The sequence below is a fragment of the Littorina saxatilis genome, linkage group LG1, assembly GCF_037325665.1.
Source record: "Littorina saxatilis isolate snail1 linkage group LG1, US_GU_Lsax_2.0, whole genome shotgun sequence".
Classification (NCBI taxonomy): domain Eukaryota; kingdom Metazoa; phylum Mollusca; class Gastropoda; order Littorinimorpha; family Littorinidae; genus Littorina; species Littorina saxatilis.
Genome location: NC_090245.1, coordinates 55,497,285 through 55,525,105, shown reverse-complemented (window position 1 = coordinate 55,525,105; position 27,821 = coordinate 55,497,285). Strand labels below are relative to the sequence as shown.

The following is a 27,821-nucleotide window of genomic DNA, read 5'->3' as shown; positions in this document are numbered from 1 at the left end:
GTTAATATTTTCTCTCAATATACTGAAACTCAGCAAATACAATAAGAACAGACAACATACTAAATACTGACTTATTACTACTCTTATACACAAATCATAAAGAAACACGCATGCATGGTTACGAAAAAGGAGAAGCGACATAGAGCAAACAGCTCCGCATTTCAAAGCAAGATTTTCATGCATAAACTTTGAGCAACCGTGTCGTGATATAGGTTGAAAGCAGTGAACAGACAGAAGCATTTAAGACAGCAGCAATGTTTGTAAACTTAAAACGAGGGCCGGTGTCGTAGAATATTTCGGAACCAGGATAAATCGGAACCGGTTCTGACAAATCCTAGGATATTTCGGAACCATTCCCATTTATTCTGCACCTGGCGGCACGATATTTCGGAACCTCCACAATATTTCGGAACCACCTTCATCCCTGTTGACCCGAACCCTAACCCTATTTGATCATGTTCTTCGGTTCCTTTTTTAGATTAGGCTACAACCCTCTTTTCGATCACATTTAATAGGGCACTTGTCAAGAAGGGTGTTGCAGGTTGCGAGCGGATGATGTTGCTGCTTGTTTTGATAGTGTTTTACCGATCGTCATAATAACTGGTTCCGAAATATCCTGCCACCAGGGCCAGGATAAATCGGAATGGTTCCCATTCGTCGGGTTCCGAAATATCCTGTGACACCGGTAGCAATGTATAGGTTTAAGGGACTTCGTGAGGTTTGTTTGTTTGTTTGTTTGTTTCATTGTTTGCTTAACGCCCAGCCGACCACGAAGGGCCATATCAGGGCGGTGCTGCTTTGGCATATAACGTGCGCCACACACAAGACAGAAGTCGCAGCACAGGCTTCATGTCTCACCCAGTCACATTATTCTGACACCGGACCAACGTGAGGTAAGGCCAAACAAAAATATATGTTGGTTTAGGGTAACGTATCCAAAAAAGATAGGGTCGGTTGGTCGGCTTTTACAACAACAACAAAAATATATACATTCAAATCTAGTCGATTTTAAAGGAGGTTACTTCCCTTGGTATGGTTCACAAAATGTGCCAAAAGTTTTTTTGGTTTTTTGGAGAAATGACAAAAAGTTTTAGAGTCGGCGGGAAAAAATAGGGTCGGTCGGGTTACCCTAAACCAACATATTTTTATTTGGCCTAAGCCAGTGAGAGTTAAAAGTGCAGTGGAAGATACTTGCTGTATCGGCTTTTTCAGCAGCAATGAATCTCCAAGTGGACGGAGCCCCTCATGAAGAACACAGTCGTAACTCCTGCCAGAGACTAATATTTATGCACACTTTCGCAAGAATACGAACCTCGGAAATTGACACCCAGGCCATTTAAACTAAATTAAACATTATCGTCAGGAGTTATCAACTAATTTACCTGTCCACTGACTTTTTCTTGGCCCTGCTTCATCAGTGTTGAGAGTGTCTAGTGAGATCAGACATTGCACTACAGACAATCGACAAGAAACTACACGGAACTTTCATTATATCGTGGTTGTTGGGGTGCATACAAATGAAGTATACATGCGTAATGAAGCCTCGTTTGATGCTCATGAGAGTCGACGTCACTTGAGCACCACTACATGTACACTAGTCTAGAACTCAGAGCTTCAAGCGGATTAACAAAAGGTAAGAGAAAGTCAAAATCTGCTTCCCGGCATACCGTTTACTTACGACCTACTAGCTGACCCGGCCAAGATCATTCAGAGCTTGTGCTACGTCTGCACTGACATGGACATCAGGAACAGCGACATAACTGCTTCACCTTAAGACTCAAGTTAGGAGCATCTACGCTAGTATCAGTCACACACAAGCTCACTAGCCGACGAGCTGTAACTAAGCTGACGTGATTTACAGATTGCAAGGACGTAGAAACTGCGACTGCAAGAGTAAAAGATCAGTCATCTAAAGCCTCGACAGACTTCTGGCTGAATTTGGCACCATGCAGTCACCTAAAGCCCTCTGATTATTCAAAGATTGTGCTACATCTAAACTGACATGGACATCGTGAACAGCAACAGGTCTGCTTCACCTCTAGTTTTAACCAACTATACCGTCTTCCTCCATTCAACTGCTATAGCCCTTGCTACATCTAAAGGGGACAAGGTCTGTGTACCTCACACACATGGAAAACTTCAACAGCCAAAGTGCCACTGGTCCTTTCCTTCCATCTTTAGGGACGACCGTCTAATCCTAGCACAAGTCAGTCAAGGTCTCTTAGAGCATGCCCTACAACTAAACTGAGGACGACGCACTAACAAGCGCATGACAACTGCAACAGGCGGCAAGGTTTCTATCGCAGCTAGTCACCTACGGTGTCCACAGGCTTCTGTGTGATCCTGCCAACTGTCCCTCAAGCTGACAACCACTGCAAACGTGAAAATGCAACAGGAATAGTGCAGACCGCCACTGGTCACATTCTAAATAGATCTCTCAAGCTCAGGCCTATCCTGAATCCAGCCACCCAAGCTTAGGCTGGTTCTAGATCGAATAATCACTCAAGCTCAGGCCTATCCTGATTCCCAACATTCAAGCTCATGCCTATCCTGATTGCCAACACTCAAGCTCAGACCTATCCTGAATCTAGCCATTCAAGCTCAGACCAATCCCGGATCCAGTCACTCAAAACTCAGAGTGATCCTGGATCAAGTCACTCAAGCTCAGACCGACCAAGGATCCAGTCACCAAAGCTCAGGCTGATCCTGGATGCCGACACTCTTGAAAGCTCACTACGTGGTTCTAACAAGAACTGTGCAGCCAACAAGCGCGTCAGTGGAAACTACAACAGCCGGATCTGCCACCACTCCCTCTACTGGATGTACCATCACCGGACACGAAGAACCCTCACCCCACTGCCGTCAGCGTGGTTCCTCACCAGGTTCTCATCTATCTTCTGCTCCACGTCGTCCGGGAGGTCGCTGAGCTGGAACTTGCCGTGCTGCTCCTGCACCAGCCAGAACGAGTCCAGCACCTCGCCCGCCTTCCTCAGGCCCTCCGCGCTTCCCGCCAGCAGCTCCCAGTGCGCATGCGTGGCGTTGACCACGTGCAGGCGCCCGTATGTAGGTCGCGTTCCGTTGACCATTCTGAATGCTGTCCTTTCTTCGACTTAAAACAAGAGGAGAAAAAAGTGTGTGATGGCTCATGTTTAACCACTGGGTTGTAGGGATCTAAGCGATTTATTCAGCAAACTTTGAAACCAAATGACAAATGCTGCTAATTGTTGCCGCTATTCTTGCCGATCAAGGGGATAGCTAGCGTATACTGAAGGAAAAATAAGTCAATGGCCTTTGAAGTAATGTATACAGAACCGTTTTAACAAACACAACTTCTGCTTGTGAAAAGAAGTTTACACAAAAATAAACAACAATCTGATTCTCGCTACTTTTATTTCCGCTTGATTTGTGTTTGCTTTCACCAAAGTGAACTTGTTCTTTCAATTTGGCGGCAGACAGAATTCCAGTTTAGTACCCACCCAGGCCGTGTAAAACAACAACAACAACACACAAACAATACACACTTTCTGACACTACAGTAGCGTTACTGGTAGTGCTTGTGGTGTTTCCGTCATCGCTGTCTGTAGTAGGGGTGGCGGCTGTGGTTGCAGCCTGTACGGTGTCCGAGGCCGCTCCTATGGTGATCTGAACGGGTGCACGTGGGTCGCTATAGTTACTGGACAGCACCACCCCTTTGAAGAGCGGGTTGAAACGCTCGTAGCTTTGACTGTGTGACTGCAGTATAAGGTCCACCCCGTAGTAGTACAACGTCTCCTCCAATCTAAAACAGATACAGATAAATTGTGAGGTGAAATGAAAACATGTACACAATAATAAAGATGACACCAGTACGTGGGGTGGTGCTCAATACATGTAACACCACCACCATAGCCACCACCCCATCCACCCACATCACGAACACCCACAACGACCTACCCCGTCCTGACGAGAGACTGGTTCTTGCCACAGTCTTCATCCCCTGTCACTCCAGTGTAGTACATGGGGTGGTGACCAAAAACACCACCACGACAGCCACAGCCCCATCCACCGCCATCACCAACACCCACAACGACCTACCCCGTCCTGACGAGGGACTTGTTATTGGTACAGTCTTTATCCTTCATCCCCCCAGTGCACGAAAGGGTGCTAACTAAACACACCACCACCACCGCCATCACCAACACCCACAACGACCTACCCCGTCCTGACGAGAGACTTATTCTTTGCGCAGTCTTCATCCCCTGTCACTCCAGTGCAGTACATGGGGTGGTGACCGAAGGCGACGATCCAGGGCTGTTTTTCACGGGCTGTGTTGGCCTCGCTCAGGTCCCTCACCAGCCACTTGTACTGTGCGTTCTGGATCGTCTGGTCTCCGTGGAAGAAAATGTCTGTGCAGTAGCTGAGAGAGAGAGCAAGACAAAAAGTGATAACCGTAAGTGAACCGTGGAAGTAGATTTCTTTGCGGTAGCTGGGAGACAGACAAATTTTAAAAAACGTAAATGATTTTGTAATACTTGCCCCTGTGGAAGTAAATGCCTGTGCAGTAGCTGGGGGAAAGAAACAATTTAGAACCGTAAGTGATTTGGAAATAGTTGTCCACGTGGATGAAGATTTATTCCCAGTAGCAGTAGCAGAAGAAGAAGAGGAAGGAGGAGGATGTCTTTTTTATTTTTATTACTCGTATTGTAGAGGCTGAATGTCATTAACGTAACAAGAAAAGACAAGAAAACAGACCGAGATAGGGCAAAACAAGATGCACTAAATAAAAGCAAAAACATCCCCCCCCCCCCCCCCTAAGAATTTTTTTTTTAAACAGCAACAACAACAACACCAAAGAAAGAAAAGAAACCAATAAAAAGATGATTCCCCCCCCCCCCTTTTTTTAACAAACGGACAAAGAAAGAGCCAAATACTTATTATTTCAAATACAAAATGTGTATGAATAATTGTGTGTAAGCTTATGAGCGGATATGTAACGCATAAAAAGCAGGCAATCGACCCTAAAACATCTTTCTTCTTATTCATCGTCCCTTTTAAGTTTTTGTGACTATTGATTTTTTTTTTAAACAGCAACAACAACAACACCAAAGAAAGAAAAGAAACCAATAAAAAGATGACCCTCCTTTCCTGTCAAGCCGGCAAGCAGTAAAGACCATGGCCATTTTGACGTAGTACATGTATCACATGAGCGATAGAAAAGTGGTTGAGAGACACAACAAAGAGAATTCAATGTACGCAAAGGTACAGGGTGACCCCCAAAAAATGCAACCCTAAAAAATGCTAATAACTTCTACATTGGATCGCTTCATATTTTGGGGACATAATCTTCAGCCAATGCATGACCCTTCCACACAGTGACAGTTTTATATTTCAAAGGGTCTGACTTTTGTGCAATTTCAAAATAAGTTGCCAAATTCGGGGATCGACTCAACAGTACGAGGTTTGAAATTGAGCGGTAGCCAAACTAACCCAATTTAAGCTCTCCAGATTGTTACCTTTGGAGTAATTCGAATGACATAGTATACCATAATCAACATTAGACAATCAGTGACTTGAATACAGCAATTAATCATTGGTGAATTTTGCGCGACATTGCGCAAGTGTAACTTTACAACGAAGGGGTTAATTTTTCCAGTCATTTGAGTTTAGCAAATATTTTCATAGTTTTTGTGCATGAACTTCAGTTCGTCCACGACCATTCTACAAAGTTTTGAGTCTGTAGGTAAAATGGTCCGACATTTACTGTTTCTCCAAAATGTGTTCCAAATTAGCCTACACCTCCGAATTTGTCATTTGCACAAAAGCTTTCCTGTCTAGGGATTGCCCTGAACTTAGCTGTAACTTCTTTCTTCAGGTCACCGATGACCCAGAGCATGAAGGGGGTGTTTGTGTATACTCAGACATTCAGATAATCCAAAAGGTAAAAGTCTGGAGGGTTTAAATCAGGTAAGAATTGCTACCGCTCAATGTCAAATCCCGTTCTGTTGAGTCGATTGCCGAATTTGGCAACTTTTTTTAATTTGCACAAAAGTTAGAACAAAAATCGCCACTTTGTGGAAGGGTCATGCATAGGCTGAAGTTTATGTCATCCAAATTAATAATGATTCGGTCAACAGATGTAGAAGTTATTAGCATTTCTGAGGGTTGGATTTTTTGGGGTCACCCTGTAACAACGTTCTTAGTATTTTGTGAGCTTGCGTGGCTTTGGATACTGCTGTGCATCGTGCATACTTTACGGCTGAAAAGATTTATGGTGTACAATCAGTTTGAAATAATTTGGTTGGACATCGCAGGTGAGACAGGCCAAGATAAAGAAAAAGCGTTTTTTCTGTTGAATATTTTACCTTACTTTACCTTATTTCATCACGTTTTATTCAAACTTTGTCACTCCGTGACAGACTTTCTTTCTTTATTTGGTGTTTAACGTCGTTTTCAACCGTTCAAGGTTATATCGCGACGGGGAAAGGGGGGGATGGGATAGAGCCACTTGTTAATTGTTTCTTGTTCACAAAAGCACTAATAAAAAAATTGCTCCAAGGGCTTGCAACGTAGTACAATTATGACCTTAGTGGGAGAATGCAAGTTTCCAGTACAAAGGACTTAACATTTCTTACATACTGCCGTGACAGACAAGACAACGCCAAAGTTATCAATGCGAGCATCGATTACCCCGGGGCATGAATCTCAGTGTATCACCTGCATCCGGGTAATTATACAAATGCTGCACACCACTTCAGCAAAACGTGTAGGCCTACATTGCCTTGATCCTTTCAACTCCTGATTGGCACCTATAGATTCTTGAGGTGTTGGAATGTGCCCTCATACGTTGACAACACAAGTACTTCTTCTTCTTCTGCGTGGGTTGACATTCCCTAGTACACTCGTGTTTTTGCATGAGCAGGTGTTTTTTTCCCCGCGCCATTTAGGCCGCCATACTCCGACTTTCGGAAATACTAAATACGAAGAGAGAGAGAGAGAGAGAGACTTAGACTTAGACTTAGACTTAGAACATTTTATTTACATAAAGGGTAGACATTTTAGGCCATAGGCTTAATCTTACAATGTGCCCTTTACATTCACACAAACACATATTCACGCGTGCGCCCGACTAGAATCATAGAAACATCAAACATACAGTAATAATAAATGAGAAAAGTAGTAGAAAATACATGAATGGAACATCAATAAAGCAATTACAGAATGGAACATTAATTACGCAATCACACTTGCGCACTCACACGCAGACGCACAAGGAGGAACACATATAATACTAATAATAATATACACACAACTAAGTGCCATTCAACAAGCACACAGTGAGCCTACCAAGACAGGTAGATTTAGCATTATGTAGGCATGCAGCAGTCAATATTTCAGAGTAATAAAATAATTATGATTAACAAAGCTAGCTACAATACCGGCAGCGTAACTTATGAAGACCTCAGTATGTGTTTCCTGAGGGAGGTTTTGAATGCGTTCAATGAACGGCACGTTTGTACATTCGAAGAGAGAGAGAGAGAGAGAGAGAGAGAGAGAGAGAGAGAGAGAGAGAGAGAGAGAGAGAGAGAGAGAGAGAGAGAGAGAGATTGTCTGACTGACTATTGGGGTTTAACGTCCTCTGAGACCAGTTGGCCTATATTGGGACAGGTATTGATAATACGTTGAAGATAATTATGGTGTGATATTTTGACTCGAAAAAGCCCGCTGTGGCTGTATTCTTCGACACACCAGCATTGGGTTTGTCTCGTCAAAGTATCGAAATACGATCATGATAATCAGAGACGAGAGATGATGCATGCATGTTTTTGTGTTTTCCAAGCCCTGAGACTTTCGCTGTGAACTTGGGAGTTTTTTTGTGCGCATGTGTGCACACGGGGGTGTTCGGACACCGAAAAGAGTCTGCAGAAAGTTGACTCCAAGAAATAAATCTCTCGCCGAACGTGGGGTTCGAACTCACGCTGATAGCGACCAACCGGATACAAAGCCAGCGCGCTACCAACTGAGCTACTTCCCCGCCCGAGAGAGAGAGAGAGAGAGAGAGAGAGAGAGAGAGAGAGAGAGAGAGAGAGAGAGAGAGAGAGAGAGAGAGAGACAGAGACAGAGACAGAGAGACAGAGAGAGAGAGAGAGAGAGGGGGGAGGAAGAGAGTGAGGGAAGGAGAGAGGGAGAGAGGGAGAGAGAGAAAAAGAGAGAGAGAGAGAGAGAGGGGGAGAACGAGAGAGAGAGAGGAAGAAAAAGCGAGAGAGAGAGAGGGAGGGAGAAAGAGATAGGGAGAGAGGGGGAGAGAGAGAGAGAGAGAGAGAGAGAGAGAGAGAGAGAGAGAGAGAGAGAGAGAATTTTTACATGCATAACGGTGAGAACGTTTGCGTCTGAGTTGTTGAGGTAGGATAATGATTTTGGAATAGTTAGAAAGTGGGGTGGTGGTGGGGGATGGGGGGAGGGGGGCGTGGCGCAGTGTAACAAGGATCATACAGCACAATATACTAGAACAGTTAAACATAGTGCAAAACGATATGAAAAAGACTAAATATCAAAAGCAATTAAAAACATTCCTGATAGGAGCACACCAATACAGATTCTCTAATACTGTCTCTCTTTTTCTCTCTTACAGCATACACTCACGTACACACACACACACACACACACACACACACACACACACACACACACACACACACACACACACACACACACACACACACACACACACTAACTCACTAACTCACTCACTCACTCACCTACAAACTGCACAACATACCTGATATAATGAACGGGCCCCAGATTAAAGCTGTACCAAAGTTTGTCCTTAGGAATAGGCCACAGTGACCCCGGCATGGCGAACCGGTTTCTGTAAGCTGGGTGCTGGCCGTCCGCTGTCTCTGAAACAGGCCAAGCTTTTATGTGTAGCAAACACATTTATGTTGTTTCTGAATAAAATATACACTTGTAATTTTTTACGAGTTGAAATTCGAGTTTAGAGTTTGCTAGATGTAGCTGAGATCAAATTGTTTCGTTTGTTTTGTGTAACAGCAGTTATCTTCCCTGCCCCATTCCAAGGATTAATAAACTGACTTGAAACCTTGAAACTTAAGGCTTTCAACCAAGTCCAAGGGATATGTACAGCTCCTTCTTTTTCTTGAAAGAGTTCATTTGAATGACACATATATCTTTTTGCCAGTCACCGAACAGCAATATCATACTTGCTGGAAAAAAAGAAGACTTAAATTAAACTAAAAAGGAAAACAACCATTACAAGTCAAAATTGAAGTATCAAATACTAACGAGAATGAATTGAACATGAAAAGTTGATGGCCAAGAGTGCTCAACTAGGCGGGAACCAAGCACAGGGTGGAATTGCTTGAAATAGAGATTTCTTTGAGATATCAACCAATCCGACCCCTATGCTTGGGTCCAACCCAGCTGGGCAATCTCTCATGAAAATCAACCCAGATGACTAAAACGAAACACAGATCTCACCGTTATGCCCTGGTGACGTCATGAAAGGCATAAATGCACCAATATGTTCCAGTGCGTTCATCAGATTGTCTCCCCTCTGAAAGCAGAATACTGTCATTTTGTGAAGCAAGCCGATGAGTTTTTTGTATCTATCCTGAAACTTAGTAAAAAAAAGACAAGCGCCTCTCCGAATCCATATTCCTCTTGTTCATTTACATGAACTAGGTCACGATTCTAAGCAGCAGCCGCGATAGCATTGACAACAACATCAGCAGCAGCACAATGATCACAACTATTCTTCCTCATCCTTTCAGTTTGCTACCCATATGCCTAATTAACTTCGTTCGTGCGTTCTTTCTTTACCATGAACTTTCTCTTGGGTTCATTTGGCCCAAGTAGAAAGTGCCATGCTTTTTCGCTGTACTAATGAACTTGTAACACAAAATGCCTGTATACTGACCGTTCCGTTGGCATCAGCGAAGTGTGATGTCAGGCCGCCCAGTTGCAGCGCGGCATGGTACTGTCCTGTCAACGCCACTTCTGATAGCACGGGCAGCAGGTCGTCGTGAGGACCAAGGTCACCGATCACCAGCAGCTCGGGGGACCAGTCCTACGTGAATCAAAAACAGTAACAACTAGAGTTGTTTTTTCTCTGTGTTGTCTGAGAAACAAAGGGAAGTAAACGCTCTACATGCATACGACGTGTGTGTAGTGCAACAAAAGTAGGTGCATGAGAGTTATTCGGAACCAGTCTCCTGGCACCTGAGAGAATAACAAGCATTGACAAGCACAAGGAACTTTCATCCTCACTTTCAACTGGCGTTTCTTTCTCTCTGAATAAATTAAGTACGCAATGGTGCTGAAAACACTAGCTAGAACATCCAAAATTCTTGAGATCACAGTCACACGAACAAACGGTGGGGTGAGAGTGTGAAAGTTAAAGGGACAGTCTTTGCCGTGAAAACACAGTTTGGCTTCTATCTGAGATCTGCCAATGCGTTTACAGTGGGTAAGAACCCCCCGCGGGTTAGGGGGAAGAATTTACCCGATGCTCCCCAGCATGTCGTGAGAGGCGACTAACGGATTCTGTTTCTCCTTTTACCCTTGTTAAGTGTTTCTTGTATAGAATATAGTCAATGTTTGTAAAGATTTTAGTCAAGCAGTATGTAAGAAATGTTAAGTCCTTTGTACTGGAAACTTGCATTCTCCCAGTAAGGTAATACACTGTACTACGTTGCAAGCCCCTGGAGCAAATTTTTGATTAGTGCTTTTGTGAACAAGAAACAATTGACAAGTGGCTCTATCCCATCTACCCCCTTTCCCCGTCGCGATATAACCTTCGTGGTTGAAAACGACGTTAAACACCAAATAAAGAAAAAGTGGGTAAGACACGTACAATCCCTCCATTCGGGCACATACCCAAAACCAACACCTTGATTGACTCTAGTACAGCGGGAGATTTTATTTCATACGAATTACCTGCTTGCTAGTTTTGGCAACAGAGGACATGCTAAAAAAATAATCCTATTTAATTGTATAGTTATACTGGGCAGACCTGTAGGCCAATCGTGTACTTTTACAATGAGTGTCCTTTTACGAGAAGGCCATTTGGGGTTGTATTCAAAGACATAGGGCAACAGGGGTGGTATGTACGAGAAAGTTCTCAACTTTGTTGGATCCAAATAATTGAGTCGGGTTCAATCAATCCGACCGAGAGCTTGGTTCCAGTCTTGTTGGGTACTTTCTCGAGCACACCACCCCAGGATTCACACTTTTTACATTTAGTCAAGTTTTGACTAAATGCTTTAACATAGAGGGGGAATCGAGACGAGGGTCGTGGTGTATGTATGTGTGTGTGTGTGTGTGTGTGTGTGTGTGTGTGTGTGTGTGTGTGTGTGTGTGTGTGTGTGTGTGTGTGTGTCTGTCTGTCCGTGTCTGTCTGTGCGTGTGTGTGTGTAGAGCAATTCAGACTAAACTACTGGACCGATCTTTATGAAATTTGACATAAGAGTTCTTGGGTATGATATCCCCGGATGTTTTTTTCATTTTTTCGATAAATGTCTTTGATGACGTCATACCCGGCTTTTTATAACAGTTGAGGCGGCACTGTCACACCTTCATTTTTCAATCAAATTGATTGAAATTTTGGCCAAGCAATCTTCGACGAAGGCCGGATTTCGGTATTGCATTTCAGCTTGGTGGCTTAAAAATTAATTAATGACTTTGGTCATTAAAAATCTGAAAATTGTAAAAAAATTTTTTTATAAAACGATCCAAATTTACGTTCAGCTTATTCTTCATCATTTTCTGATTCCAAAAACATATAAATCTGTTATATTTGGATTAAAAATAAGCTCTGAAAATGACAACAATTAAAAATTATTATCAAAATTAAATTTTCGAAATCAATTTAAAAACACTTTCATCTTATTTCTTGTCGGTTCCTGATTCCAAAAACATATACCGTAGATATGATATGTTTGGATTAAAAACACGCTCAGAAAGTTAAAACGAAGAGAGGTACAGTAAAGCGTGCTATGAAGCACAGCGCAACCGCTACCGCGCCAAACAGGCTCATCACTTTCACTGCCTTTTGCACTAGCGGCGGACTACGTTCAGTTTCATTCTGTGAGTTCCACAGCTTGACTAAATGTAGTAATTTCGCCTTACGCGACTTGTTCTTGGTTGATGTATCCTCTCATTGTAGGGCCTTGGCAATGTTGCTTGCCAGGAGGTTTATAGTACGCCCCTATTCGGAAACCACTGAAAAGTATTCTATCTATCTACGAAAAGTATAGTACGTATCTGCCTACAAAAAAAGTATTGTATCTACCCATAAAAAGTATCGTATCTACCAATAAAAAGAATTGCATCTGCATAAAAAAAAGTATTACATCTGCCTCTGAAAAGTATTGCATCTGCCTATGAAAAGTATTGGCAATAAAAAATATTGTGTCTGCCTACAAAAGAGTACTGCATCTACCTATGAAAAGTATTGCATCTGCCCATGAAAAGTATCGCATTTGCCCACGAAATGTATCGTATGCCTAAGAAAAGTGTTATATCTGCCTATGAAAAGTATCGCATCTACCCATGAAAAATATTGCATCTGCTATACTTGAAAGGTATTGTATCTGACCATGAAAAGTATTGCATCTGACCATTAAAAGTTCTCTATGTGCACCTACCCCAGAAAACGGAGGGGTCTTGAAGTAGAAGGGTCCCCTGCCAATATTGTTGCTGGTCGGTCTGTAAAAGTAGGTCGTGGACTCCTTCAAACCCTGAAAATCAAAGTCATGACATGTAACTTAGACAAAAGCAAATAAGGCACATCTTCGATTTGTCAGATCATGTCACTGGATTCCGCCCCATAGCCCCAGTTTGGATCATAATATGATCAATAGGCTTTGTAACTTGAACAAAATGAGGTAGAAAGACAGCTCAGTATTTAGTCTATATATATATATATATTTTTTTTTTTAAAAGATACCTTCCTTCCAGGCTTTTAAATAGAATTAGAGCACCCTTCCTGATTTGGACACATGCCAGTATTGCATAGTTCAGTTTTATTTTGAATAATAATAAGAGCACGACACAGAGGGACCTCCAGATGAGACCACCATCGTAAAAAATACCATTTATGCTCAACTGTGTCTTTTTACATTTAGTCAAGTTTTGACTATGTGTGTGTGTGTGTGTGTGTGTGTGTGTGTGTGTGTGTGTGTGTGTGTGTGTGTGTGTGTGTGTGTGTGTGTGTGTGTGTGTGTGTGTGTGTGTGTGTGTGTGTCTGTGTGTGTCTGTGCGTGTGTGTGTGTAGAGCGATTCAGAGTAAACTACTGGACCGATCTTTATGAAATTTTACATCAGAGTTCCTGGGTATGATATCCCCAGATGTTTTTTTAATTTTTTCGATAAATGTCTTTGATGACGTCATATCCGGCTTTTTGTAAAAGTTGAGGCGGCACTGTCACACCCTCATTTTTCAATGAAATTAATTAAAAGTTTGGCCAAGCAAGCTTCGACGAAGGCCGGACTTCGGTATTGCATTTCAGCTTGGAGGCTTACAAATTAATTAATGACTTTGGTCATTAAAAATCTGAAAATTGTAATTAAAATTATTTTTTTTATAAAATGATCCAAAATTACGTTCATCTTATTCTTCATCATTTTCTAATCCAAAAACATATAAATATGTTATATTCGGATTAAAAACAAGCTCTGAAAATTTAAAAAATTAAAATTATGATTAAAATAAAATTTCTGAAATACAATTTTATCTTTTTCTTTGTCGGTTCCTGATTCCATAAACATATAGATATAATATGTTTGGATTAAAAACACGCTCAGAAAGTTAAAACGAAGAGAGGCACAGAAAAGCGTGCTGTGCAGCACAGCGAAACCACTACTGCGCTAAACAGGCTCGTTAATTTCACTGCCTTTTGCACGAGCGGCGGACTACGGTCACTGTGAAAAAATGCAGTGCGTTCAGTTTCATTCTGTGAGTTCCACAGCTTGACTAAATGTAGTAATTTCGCCTTACGCGACTTGTTTTTTTTATAAACTCAACATTAGCATGGCTTTGTGCAGGTTTTGCATGTCAACTTATGTTCTTATCTAACTCTTCCAACTCACCGTAAGCATGGCTTTGTGCAGGTTGTGCATGTCAACTTATGTTCTTATCTAACTCTTCCAACTCACCGTAAGCATGGCTTTGTGCAGGTTGTGCATGTCAACTTATGTTCTTATCTAACTCTTCCAACTCACCGTAAGCATGGCTTTGTGCAGGTTTTGCATGTCAACTTATGTTCTTATCTAACTCTTCCAACTCACCGTAAGCATGGCTTTGTGCAGGTTGTGCAGGCCGCGCAGGTTGTGGTCAGTGTATACGTGGCTGGAGCCGCTGACCGTGGTGCCGTGTGACCAGGGCGACGTGCTGTAGGACACCTCCGTGCTGCACGTGCCGTTAGTGGCCCACACCACGGACAGCTGGTCAGCCGCCGCGCCGTACGCCAGGTGCACGTGCTGGGGTTGACAGTTCACTGGAAAACGATAAAGACAAGTTTTAATTTATGTTCTGCAACCTCGACGTACGCCAGGTGCACATGTTTGGGCTGGCAGTTGACTGCAAACCACAAAGATAAGTCTTCGTTCATGTTCTGCAATCTCGACGTACGCTATGTGGACATGTTTGGGCTGGTAGTACAGTGCAAAACATAAAAAATCAACAATTTTCATTCTTGATATGCATTGCATTCAACTGATCAGCACCCACGCCAGAAGACGTATGCACATGGGGGCGGGGACGTAGCTCAGTGGGTAGCGCGCTGGCTTTGTAGCCAGTTGGTCGCTATCAGCGTGGGTTCGATCCCCACGTTCGGTGAGAGATTTATTTCTCGGAGTCAACTTTGTGCAGACTCTCTTCGGTGTCCGAACACCCCCGTGTGCACACATGCGCACGAAAAAGATCCCACGTTCACAGCGAAAGTCTCAGGGCTTGGAAAACACGAAGACACGCATGCATCATCTCTCGTCTCTGATTATCATGATCGTATTTCGATACTTTGACGTGACAAACCCAATGCTGGTGTGTCGAAGAAGACAGCCACAGAGGGCTTGTTCGAATCAAAGTATCACACCATATGTGACCCTCCACCACGAAATGAGTCACATGTCACCTTTGCATGATTTTCATATTTTTACACGTTCCTAAAGAGTTTTTTATGCTCTATCCAGTGGTGAAAACCGTTTTAGAAAAGAGCAAAAACTGTTTGAGTTATAAGCCTGTGACTAAGGTGACCCTCACACTGTTACCGGACACTCCCCGTACTTACATTAAGCCTTACGCAGAACCGCGCGAGGTGACATGCGACTCATTTCGTGGTGGAGGGTCACATATCTTCAGCGTATTACCAATACCTGTCCCAATATAGTCCAATTGGTCTAAGAGGACGTTAAACCCTAATAGTAGTAGTAGTATGCACATGTTGGGGTTGGCAGTTCACACACAAAAGATAAGCACACACCAATTTTCGTTTATGATCTGCAATGCATTAAGCTGGTCAGCAGCCAAGTCAGAACACATAATTATGGACATGTTGGGGCTGGCAGTTCACTGAAAAACATAAAATCTCAAATTTTCATTCACAATCTGCAGTGCGTTAAGCTGGTCAGGAGCTTCGCCGAACGCCAGGGGGACAGTCATGTTTTGGACTGGCAGTTCACTGGAAACCATAGTAAAGATCTTAGTTTTCATTCATGATCTGCAATGCGTTAAACTGGTCAGCCGTCTCGCCGTATGCCAGGTGAACATGTTGAGGCTGTAAACGACCCCCCCCCCAAAAAAAAAAAAGGAAAAAAAGGTACATTCATGGTCACCAGTCTCGACGTACACCAGAAGGACACGTTGTGGCTGACAGGTCACTGTGAATAATATTTTAATGTAGTCAACTGCCATTCATACGCCACCCCCCACCCCCTATCCCCGCTACCCATCCCCACCCACCCTCCACCACGGTAGGCCGGTCTGTTTGGTTCACGCAATGTCTGTTTGCTTGTGCGTGTGTGTGCACGTTTGTCAAGTTCAAATTTACACAGAATATTCTTTGTGTGAAGTACGCGGTTTCTACTGGTAAACAGTAACGGTTGTCTTTCCATCATTTACCATGACCATTTCCCCAAGGTTTGCACGCACTGGTCACGGCTGGCAATTCACCTAAACGGCAATGTCAAAAAAATGTGTGATCCACAGTACATGAAACTTATCTAATGTTTTCCCACAATAACACAAACACTAGTTATTGATGGCCGCAGGAGCGGTCATCTATTGCAATGCGTTCGGAGAGGTGACATGCAGGGCCGGACCCAGGGGGGGTGTTCCAGGGGTTCCGGAACCCCACCCCTGGAAAAAGCATGTACCTTGCTATGAGTGTTTTTTTGTTTTTTTACTAGTTTTAGCACCAAAACAATGCTGCTGTTAACCCTCACAGATTTTAACCGTTTTTCAAAAATTTTCCGGGGGAGCATGCCCCCGGACCCCCCTAGTTCGCGCGCCTGCTTAGCAGGCGCGCGCTTGTGGCTTCGCCACTTCGCTGATTTGCCCCCCCAAAAAAGGAGGAACCCCCCCCCCCCCCCTTACAACTCATTTGGTCCGGCCCTGACATGAGTCGTTTGTTACCGTTCTCACGAGATCAGTTGTTGAAACCAACTTTGTTATCTGTGCTGTTCCGGAAATGAGCTGCGCTTTTTTGGAATTCAAACAGAAATGAGCTGCACCTCGTCTGTCTGTTTATCGCAACACACACTGTCTGTCACGTACACTCCATGCAACTCTCTCCGTCTCTCCCTCGCTCTGCCTTCGTGTCTGTGTGTGTATCTGTCTCTGTCTCTCTCTCTCACTCTCTCTCTCTCTCTCTCTCTCTCTCTCTCTCTCTCTCTCAATCTTTTTCTCTCTCTCGAGATCTCATGCGCGCGCTCTCTCTCTCTCGAGTCATTTTCTCTCCCCCGGTGTTCATTTATCTGTTTCTCCGTCTCGAGTCACTCTCTGTCTATCTGTCTGTCTGTCTGTCTTTTTGTCTGTCTCTGTCTCTCTATTTCTCTGTCTCTCTCTCTCTCTCTCTGTATGTATGTCTTTGTCTGTGTCTCCCGCTCTGAGCAAAGAGTGTATCCCTACGGACCGTAGGGATACACTCTTTGCTCTGAGTCTCTCCGCCTCTGTCTTTCCATGTATGTCTCTGTCTATGTGTGTGTGTGTGTGTGTGTCTCTCTCTCTCTCTCTCTCTCTCTCTCTCTCTCTCTCTCTCTCTCTCTCTCTCTCTCATCCGACTCCTGGCACGCAGGTCAAAGCAGAGGTGTCAGTCTTGTGTTAACTTGAGTGCACGTGTACCCAGCAGGAGGGGGGTGATTCGGGTCAGAAGTGGGGTAACTCGACCACTTGGCTTATGGTGGAGACAGCTGGAAGATCTCTGAATATAATTGAAGAGGAGTAGTCTTCCTTTTAGAAAATGTGTACTCTGCCTTGCAGATTAGAAGTTTGTGCTGTCTGGGCTGGGTAAAGGGAGTGGCCGGGGAGGGGAAGGTGGGGGGGAGGGGGGAGTTGGTAAGAGAGGGGTAAGAAAGACGAAAGAGGAAACTGGACAGGGAAAAGTCACTGCCTGAAGCATTCAATAAATCCAGAAAAAAGAAAGTACGACATGTAGGTTTTCAATTCATATTTTTGCAAAGTGTGTGTTCGTGGCTGCTTTCATGGGGTGCCTGTATCCTCAGGGATTTGAGGATTTCTTTTATCTCTCTTTTTCTGACACCGTTCATTTAACGTCATTTTTACAGGACAGTTTTTTTCCTTTCAGTTATACGTTGTAGGCCGATGTGAATGCGTGATATATTGTGTAAAAAAAATTCCATCTCACACGGCATAAAGCGCTTTGAACTTCGGATAAGGCGCTATATAAATACCCGTTATTATTATTATTATTATAGTAGTTTGACCTTATTGTTTAAGTACAAGAAGAGCTCGTTCACCAGTAGCAAAGACTCACTCAGTCCGTCAGTCAGTGTGTCTGAGTGTGTGTGATGGGGGGATGGCCTCTCCCGTGACCGGCCACCCGTGCAATGTACGGACAGGTTTGCACTGGCCCTAGGGTGTCCGTTCATGAGAGGGACTGCTTTAGCAGTACAACTAGTGTGATACATAAGTAATCAATTTATCCACTTGACTATATTCACTACAGGGACTTATCACTCTTCTTTGCATGTTTTTATGCCTACGTATTTTTAAATACTCTGCAACACATGTAACCCAAATACAACATGTGCCCGTACACTACCGCTTCTTTTATGAAAACATTGCTTCGGCCATGTTGATTTTAATCAACCAATTTTCTTGTTGGAAAGTGCAGTTTGTAGGTCATTACGCCACAACAATTTTGCCTCGCCGTACAACTTGTGTACACAATATACATGTAAACATGGCTCCACTGAAAACTACACGGGCCAGCCGTTTCTTATCGAATGGACATTGAAGAGTTATTTGTCAAAACATTTTCAAATCAAGAAATCGAGGGTCTGAAAGGTCGTCATATTTTCTGACATCCATGGATATTCAAAGGAAATTGCGTGTGCGTTTTTTTTAGCTCATGAAATGCCTTATCTCTCTGGTGAAAACTTTGTCACTGCGTTCGGGGTCTACTGTACACTGATATGATTGACTGCAGTCTCGCAACAACAACAACAACGTGTGTGTGTGTGTGTATGTGTGTGTGTGTGTATGTGTGTGTGTGTGTGTGTGTATATGTGTGTGTGTGTGTGTGAGGGTGCGTGCGTGCGTGCGTGCATTCGTGCGTGCGTGTGGCGCGGCTTGCGTGCGTGCGTGTGTGTGTATGTGTTTTTATTCATGCGTTTTCGCATACATGCCGCGTCCATGCAATCATAACAATTGCTCATGTGCGGGCACACATACCTGTCCACATGCTTTGTACTGAAAACCAAAACCTTTTCCCCGAGGCAAAGAAATGTCCACCAGCCCGATGAAATTCAAAGTCTATCTGCTAATAATAGGCCTACAGCAAACTCATCCTGAACCCAGGTCAAAAATGAGTTACTTCCCTTCGGGTCTCATTCATCCCTGGCAGGATGCCTTGGTTTTCCTTGTCTGGAGAGGAAATCGATTTCTTACATATTAAGATCTTTTCGTAATGTGTTATGGATATATAAGCAGATTCGCGATCGTCGATAATGATTTTTCATGGTGTTGTGTAATGTTTAAATTACAAAGGAATTGATATGTAAGACAGTTTCAAGCGAGCTATTTTTCGCGGCTGTATTTACTGTGCAAACAACTCTAAATATGGCAAAAGTGTCACGTGATAATCAACCGTTTGGTTTCGGCGCTCGCTGGAGCAGACGATTTTTTCTGTAACCAGTTGACAGTGATGCAACCATATATTACGGTCTCCTTCCGGCAGCAGTCCCAAAATTTCGACTTGTTTTGACCTTAGAACGATGTCTTTATCATAACTGTGAAGAACAGAACGGAGATCACTGTCGAAGTCGGCCAATCTGCAATCATTTTCGTCTCGCGAACACTGCTCGCGAACAACATATGGGAGATAACTCTGTATTCTTGTTTTGATAGATTCGCGTAGGAATTTAGCGTCAGGTCAGAGAGACAACTGGCGATAGCCGTGGAGCGATGATTTATCAGAATGACAGCAAACTGTCATTTCACCACAGATACCATCACGCCCCCATCCCCCGCCCCACCCCCATTTGCTATTTCAATTCTCTCTCCCAAACCAATTCAGTCAACGCATCAGAAAGTCCAGTGTCCCCTGATATGAGGTGAACTGGCTCCCGTGTGGTTACGCAAAGCAAGGCAATGTTAGTTCTACGCGTGACTGGCAACGAGCGACAACAAGGTGTTGCGCTTCAGAGCAACGTTGTTGCTGGAGTGCGTTTAGTTGTCTAAAGGGCTTGGTTTTTCCACACCACTAACTACTCCGTTTGATTTTCAAATCACTCGTCTGAGAGACCTCGACAAACAACAACTCAATATATACAATAGCTCCATGCACGATTTCCTTGGCATGATATATTATTATCAGTGCCTTTACAAAATGACAATGTTTTTTCATGTGCGCCATTGATCAAAGAGACATTTAAAATAAAATTAAAATAATTGAAAAAAGGTAGGGGGGGGGGGGGGTTAGCTTTCTATATTAGCCCCTGTCCGTTCTGTCGTTATTCGACAATATGCCCGCTCGTCTTTCTCAGCGTTATTTTGCATAACGCACGCTGGGAAATGTATCGATGTATGACATGTAAAGCTGAGTTTGGAGACCAGTGTCATCTCATCACCTGGACATTAATCAAATGCGGAATGTGAGGTTAGGGCAAGGGAAAGTGAGGGGATTACACACACACAAATCTGAAAGTGCTCCTCGTTCCAACACTTGTATGGAATGATAAATGTTTTCTCTTTTCTGCTAGGCTTTGTGTTAACCACAAGCATGTACAGGGTGACACACACAAAAAACGGTCATGTGGTGGTGTCCTTGATGATATCGGTCGTCCAGAGTGTGATTGTCTGTTTGTGTCTTTACCATTGAGGTTACGCACAGTCCCATGGGTGACCCATCTGTAGATCATTGAGTGGACAGGAAATTCACGACATCCGAACCGTTCTTTGAATTGCAATTGCGCTGCATGGATTGACTTCAGCCGAAAATATGCCTCAACTATAAATGTCTTTTTCTCCGTAGTCCATGCCATCTCGAAGCTCAAATTTGGTACACTCATAGAACATTGGTTCCACTTGGTAAATCTAAAAAATTAAAAGAATTGATTAATTATTTCAAAAGTTATTCAAGTTTAGGTGATGACCGGGTGTTTTGCCCCCTGATCCAAGTGTGCCTGCAGCGCCGGGGAGCTCATATAGAGCACATTTCTGTGCGCCAGTGAAACAAAGAGTTTTTGTAGTACAGACTTGACACTTTGGGGATGTCTGCTACATAGGCTTGACCTAAAGTGGCTGAAGTTTGGTGTTGATCTAAATAAAATTTCTGAAGTTATTTGACTTTTGGTGATGACCGTTTTTTTGTGTGTCGCCCTGTATTACAATCATCTTTCAATATAGTTACAGAAGCAAATTAGGTAAGAAAGAATACAAGCACTCCGTCGAAACAAAGGCAAAATCACAGGCCGAATCCCTTCCTGGGGGGCAGTTGAGGCCGGTGACGTTTCAAAGGCAACAGCTTGTGTCCAACCTTGTTACAATGAGGCGCTAGAAACCTCTCACTGCAATTGATAGGCAATGCCATGCAAGCTGTACGTCCGCGTGTTGATTTCATCGCCGAGATTACAGTAATGTATGGTCCGGTTATAGCCAGGGACTGATGAACATACAGTACTGTTTTGTAGTATCAGCAGCAGCTGGAGGGGTTTGATGAAGATTTTACAGTTTCACACAGTTGTGTAAAAGCCATGCTGTTTATATGATTTGTGTGGTTATTTAGGCCTACTTGTAAGGACGCATTTGAATTGTGATGTTTTGAGAAAAGTATGTACATTGGTAGGGTGTTGTTAACACTTTTTTTATCATTGGACGTTTGGATTATTTGTGTACATGACCAAAGAGACAGACAGACAGACAGACACACAAACAAACCTTCAGACAGACAGACACACAGACAAACAGACAGACACACAGACAGACACAGACACAGACGAACAGACAGAGAGAGAAAGACAGACGCACAGACAAACGCAGATACACATGATATTACACACATATTCCACCGAATTACAAACACACACACACACACACACACACACACACACACACACACATACACACACACACACACACACACACACACACACACACACACACACACACACACACACACACATAATACATGCACACTGCCGCATAAATAATTACTCACACCCTCATAGAACCTGAAATGAGCTATTCCCGAATAGAGCAATATAACCGTTAATAACAAACAGACACATCGTAACCGGTGGAGAAAGGAGAGTAATTAAGGTCTCGTGCTGATATCCATAGTTAATGCTGTCATAAAATTCACATTTGTCACTCCTTGAATACAGTAATAACGAACGCCACAGTTTTGAAGCTGCGTATTGACTGGAACAGCAAATGATATCATCATGGTTTAGGATAATCGTTATCGCCATGAAAGGATTTAGTAACAAAGGGACTGAACAATTAAGCAAAAGACGGTGGGAGGGTGGAGTATTAGTGGTAGGTTGGCATTATGTTCTGGGGCCAATTTTACTGTCCACATTGTGTTCTGAGACCAGTTTTTCTGTCCACATTGTGTTCTGAGAACAATTGCACTCTCCACATTGTGTTCTGAGACCAGTTTTACTGTCCACATTGTGTTCTGAGAACAATTGCACTCTCCACATTGTGTTCTGAGACCAGTTTTACTGTCCACATGTTCTGAGAACAATTGCACTCTCCACATTGTGTTCTGAGACCAGTTTTACTGTCCACATTGTGTTCTGAGAACAATTGCACTCTCCACATTGTGTTCTGATACCAGTTTTACTGTCCACATTGTGTTCTGAGAACAATTGCACTCTCCACATTGTGTTCTGAGACCAGTTTTACTGTCCACATTGTGTTCTGAGACCAGTTTTACTGTCCACATTGTGTTCTGAGACCAGTTTTACTCTCCACATTGTGTTCTGAGACCAGTTTTACTCTCCGCATTTAGAGACAACTGATACTAGTGAGTACACTGAGCTTCATAAACACTAAAGCTACCTGAGAGGGAGAAGCCTTCATTTGTATTTTTCCCTCAGCGGAGACCTTAGATGTTAATGTATTATCCGAATGTATCCTGGGTGGCCGAGTGGTAACGCACTTGCGCTCGGAAGCGAAAGGTTGCGTGTTCGACCCTGGGTCAGGCCGCAATTTTCTCCCCCCTTTCCTAACCTAGGTGGTGGGTTCAAGTGCTAGTCTTTCGGATGAGACGAAAAACCGAGGTCCCTTCGTGTACACTACATTGGGGTGTGCACGTTAAAGATCCCACGATTGACAAAAGGGTCTTTCCTGGCAAAATTGTATAGACATAGATAAAAATGTCCACCAAATACCCGTTTGACTTGGAATAAAGGCCGTGAAAGGTGAATGCTCGCCTAATAGGCTACTGAGCTTTACTGGCCGATGTGAATGCGTTATATATTGTGTGTAAAAAATGTCTGTTTGTCTGTCTGTCTGTAAAAAATTCCATTTCAAACGGCAGAAATTAATATGTAAGCGCCTAGGGCTATATCTAGATTAGGCGCATAAAAATGATCACAATAATAATAATAATAATAATGTCTCATTAGAAACTTGTTTTCTCTTTAAGATGTCCAGGCAATAGGCTATACAGGGAGTGGAAACAGAAACATTTTATGCAAGAAAGTTCCATCTGGGTTCAACTCTAACTTCCTCAAATCACAACTGATCGTCGACACAAAGGATGGACACAAGTTCTGCTAAACAAAACAACACATCGCAGCAAAAACTGAGAAGATCGATGGAAACAAAAAAAAAACCAACCTAGGTCATCTTGTTTGTTTGCTTAACGCCCAGCCGACCACGAAGGGCCATATCAGGGCGGTGCTGCTTTGACATTTAACGTGCGCCACACACAAGACAGAAGTCGCAGCACAGGCTTCATGTCTCACCCAGTCACATTATTCTGACACCGGACCAACCAGTCCTAGCACTAACCCCATAATGCCAGACGCCAGGCGGAGCAGCCACTAGATTGCCAATTTTAAAGTCTTAGGTATGACCCGGCCAGGGGTTCGAACCCACGACCTCCCGATCACGGGGCGGACGCCTTACCACTAGGCCAACCGTGCCGGTATACCGAGGTCATCTGAGGATCACTGTATAGATTTAGGCAGGGACCTTAGGCAAGATTGGGCGACATCTAAATCTACCTGTGGTTCTCGTGGCAGACGACGGTTTATGCCTATCGCCAGTTCCTCTGAACAGTCAAAAGCCATCGCTAGAGTTCTTGTGAACTACAGCCGTTTGTTTCGTGCATAGTCAGAGGTACATAATAACGTGCTATTGCAGATAAGCTTACATCGAGTCGCATTCAAATTACTAACTGACGACTACATTGTGAAAAAGGGAAACTGGATCACACGGGTTCACGATGGCTCAGGGGTAAGATAAACCACGCAAAAACAAATTCTTTGAAAATTGCTCGCTCTTTACGGAGGGCACCTAGGATGTTTTCAAGCGGTGAGTGTGTAAATGAAAGGGTGTTTGTACTGTGTGTAAAAGCCTAACAGTATCTGTGATGGTTTACGGGAGGCTTACTGTGCCTTTGAGAACAAAGTGTGAAACGAACATCTGGCTCAAGATGAATTGCTCAGGGCAAAATGGACTCTGTGCCCTCAGCTGTCTCACTGCGGATGATAGCTGGAGAAAAGCTGTATATTGCTAAGCAATAGCGTTGGTCGGGATGTGATATGGGGAGTGTCGAGTGGTGAGAAAAGGCAAATGAGATGCAATGGGATGCGGTGGTTGATGAAGCAATTAATAGGTACACGCCAATCACGAGCGACACGACCTGGTTCAAAAGACAAACAACCAGCATCTTCTTCTCCTTCTACTTCTATTACCACTTCCATCCATCTCCCCATCCCTCTATCCATCTAGCCATCAAGCCACCAACCCGCCATCCATCCATCGATCCATCCGTCCCAATCTATCGATCCATCCATCCATCATTGCTTCCTTCTACTGGACGTTATGGACATGGTTGTTTGTTCGACCCTAAAGGCCCATCCATCCATCTATCTATCCATCCATCCATCCACCATTGCTTTCTTTAACTGGACGTTATGGGCATGGTGGTTTGTTCGGTCCTAAAGGCCCATCCATCCATCCATTAAACCACCCATCCATCCATCCATTCATCCCACCACCCATCAACCAATCAATCAACCATTCAATTATCTCCCTCCTCTCCATCTTCTTTTTCTTCGTTTGAGTCGTCACAAATGACGCTGTTAGCGCACGTTGTATATTACAGCACGAATATTGTTTTCAGTAAACATATTCCCATTCCCTACCCCCACCCCTCTATCTTGCACCCTCAATCTTCGCACCTGTAGCTCCCGACGTGTCCCCCACCTCTATCTTAAATGTACCGTCCCTCCCTTTGTGACGTTCTTGTCCAGGCTTTTACAGAGAAATACAACAACGATCGTTCCATGCACCTGGAAACGGACGTACCAAAAATGTACATTGTGTATCTTTCCTATGCAGAGTAGGGACTTTTTTTTCCTGAATTAATTTCGTAAATGACTCCTATGTAAATCTGCGAATTTGATTCCTTACGTTTGTAACCCCTCTTCACTCCACCAACCCCACACCAACCCCATTCTACATCCCACTAAACACACACACACACACACGCGCGCACGCACGCACGCACGCACGCACAGAACAACAACGACAACAAGACCACCACCAACAAAAACAAGTCGCGTAAGGCGAAATTACTATATTTAGTCAAGCTGTGGAACTCACAGAATGAAACTGAACGTAGTCCGCCGCGAGTGCAAAACGCAGTGAAAGTGACGAGCCTGTTTGGCGCGGCAGCGGTTGCGCTGTGCTTCATAGCACGCTTTACTGTACCTCTCTTCGTTTTAACTTTCTGAGCGTGTTTTTAATCCAAACATATCATATCTATATGTTTATGGAATCAGGAACCGACAAGGAATAAGATGAAATAGTTTTTAAATCGATTTCGGAAATTTAATTTTGATCATAATTTTTATATTTTTAATTTTCAGAGATTGTTTTTAATCCAAATATAACATATGTATATGTTTTTGGAATCAGAAAATGACGAAGAATAAGATGAAATTGTTTTTAGATCGTCTAATAAAAAAATAATTTTAATTACAAGTTTACGATTTTTAATGACCAAACTCACTCATTAGTTTTTAAGCCACCAAGCTGGAATGCAATACCAAACCCCGGCCTTCGTCGAAGATTGCTTTGCCAAAATTTCAATCAATTTAATTGAAAAATGAGGGTGTGACAGTGCCGCCTCAACTTTTACAAAAAGCCGGATATGACGTCATCAAAGGTATTTATCGAAAAAAAGAAAAAAACATCCGGGGATATCATACCCAGAAACTCTCATGTCAAATTTCATAAAGATCGGCCCAGTAGTTTAGTCTGAATCGCTCTACACACACACACACACACACACACACACACACACACACACACACACACACATATACACCACACCCTCGTCTCGATTCCCCCCCTACGTTAAAACATTTAGTCAAAACTTGACTAAATGTAAAAACGATCATTCTGCACATGACTCAGCCACACTAGCTATATAGATTTATTGTGTGTGCTCCAACCCCATGTGAAAGCACGAATACATAGATCTGTTTTTGTTTTTTTAAATGTGACCATGTCAAGTTCACCCAAGGGAACAGATCTTTAACGATTGTTCTCTTCGCGTCCATAGCCTGCACATCTATTCTAGGTGGTCGGTGTGGAAAAACGGCGTGTTACACCGTCGATAGGGTAACGGCATGACACGTGCAACAGGTGGTGATGGAGAACGTGTTATACACACCACATCACACTCCTGTGCACATTGTATAGATTATATCTCAGTTTGGGTTGCGTGTGTCTTCGGCAGCTGTGATGCGCTGGTCGTAGAAGTGAGTTATAATGTACATTGGTTCGGCTGTGAACTTTTATCTCACGCTGTTACGACTTATACATTCCACTTTATCAACGCGTTGAACTCTTCGCTTATTTATCTCCGCATACACCATTTTCCCAGGGTTGCTTCAGTATCAGAGATGAACATTGGTTATACATATTATGTGTGATGGAGTCGAGCCGGCCGGGAAGGAGAAGTAATAGTAGTAGTAGTAGTAGTAGTAGTAGTAGTAGTAGTAGTAGTAGTAGTAGTAGTAGTAGTAGTAGTAGTAGTAGTAGTAGTAGTAGTAGTAGTAGTAGTCAGTCGTAGTAGTAGTAGTTGTCGTCGTCGTCGTCGTAGTAGTAGTCGTCGTAGTAGTAGTGGTGGTGGTAGGGTAATCATTCACCTAGTAATGAGGAGTTCTCCTTACCTATAAGGGCTACCTCCTCATTACTAGGTGACTACTTCACCACCACCACCACCACTACTACATGTAGTGCTATACCACTACTACTAGTAGTACTTCTACTACTGCTGCTGCCACTACTACTACCACTACTACTCCTACCCTACTACTACTACTACTACTACCACTACTACTCCTACTTCTACCACTATATACCACTACTATAATTATCGTGTCCCTACTACTACTAACATATTTTCTTTCTCTCTCCACCTCATCACATAAGCATGCTCCGTCTCAACGATCTCGGTCCTATATATATATATATATATATTCAACTGATCACCTACCTACCAGTACACACTTTCCATTTATCTTTATCACTGTCTAGGCCTACAAACATATCGTATAGTGCCAGAACGGTGATCTGCGTATGTACTATAAGCACACCATCTTTTTCAAACGGCCTCTCTGGTTATTCTTTATTCGTGAACCGCCCGCTTTTTGTGCTGTATGTATAGTTATCTGTTTAAAGTTTCTTAGTTGCCGTTTTGAATCCCTATGCTTTTGAATAGAGTTGATTGTATTTTACCTATAACTTAGTGTGTGTGTGTGTGTGTGTGTGTGTGTGTGTGTGTGTGTGTGTGTGTGTGTGTGAGTGTGTGTGTGTGTGTGTGTGTGTGTGCGCGGTGTGTGTGCAACAACGACGTCCTTCCAACAGTAAAAAGCAAAATCACCCCAGATGCTGA

General features: G+C 43.3%; 1 protein-coding gene across 2 annotated transcripts in view; it reads right to left on the bottom strand.

The window, feature by feature from the left end:
* LOC138974613 (acid phosphatase type 7-like) overlaps nucleotides 1-27,821 on the bottom strand; it is a 40,222-nt gene that overhangs the window by 4,612 nt on the left and 7,789 nt on the right. The window contains exons 2-9 of one of the 2 annotated variants that reach the window (XM_070347338.1): nucleotides 14,284-14,492; nucleotides 12,642-12,734; nucleotides 9,914-10,063; nucleotides 9,475-9,550; nucleotides 8,756-8,876; nucleotides 4,196-4,396; nucleotides 3,522-3,778; nucleotides 2,853-3,109 (exon numbers count right to left, since the gene is read on the bottom strand). In XM_070347338.1, coding sequence (XP_070203439.1) covers nucleotides 2,853-3,109; nucleotides 3,522-3,778; nucleotides 4,196-4,396; nucleotides 8,756-8,876; nucleotides 9,475-9,550; nucleotides 9,914-10,063; nucleotides 12,642-12,734; nucleotides 14,284-14,492 — 1,364 coding nt within the window. The remainder of the gene's footprint in view (nucleotides 1-2,852; nucleotides 3,110-3,521; nucleotides 3,779-4,195; nucleotides 4,397-8,755; nucleotides 8,877-9,474; nucleotides 9,551-9,913; nucleotides 10,064-12,641; nucleotides 12,735-14,283; nucleotides 14,493-27,821) is intronic. The other variant, XM_070347344.1, reaches the window with a different exon arrangement.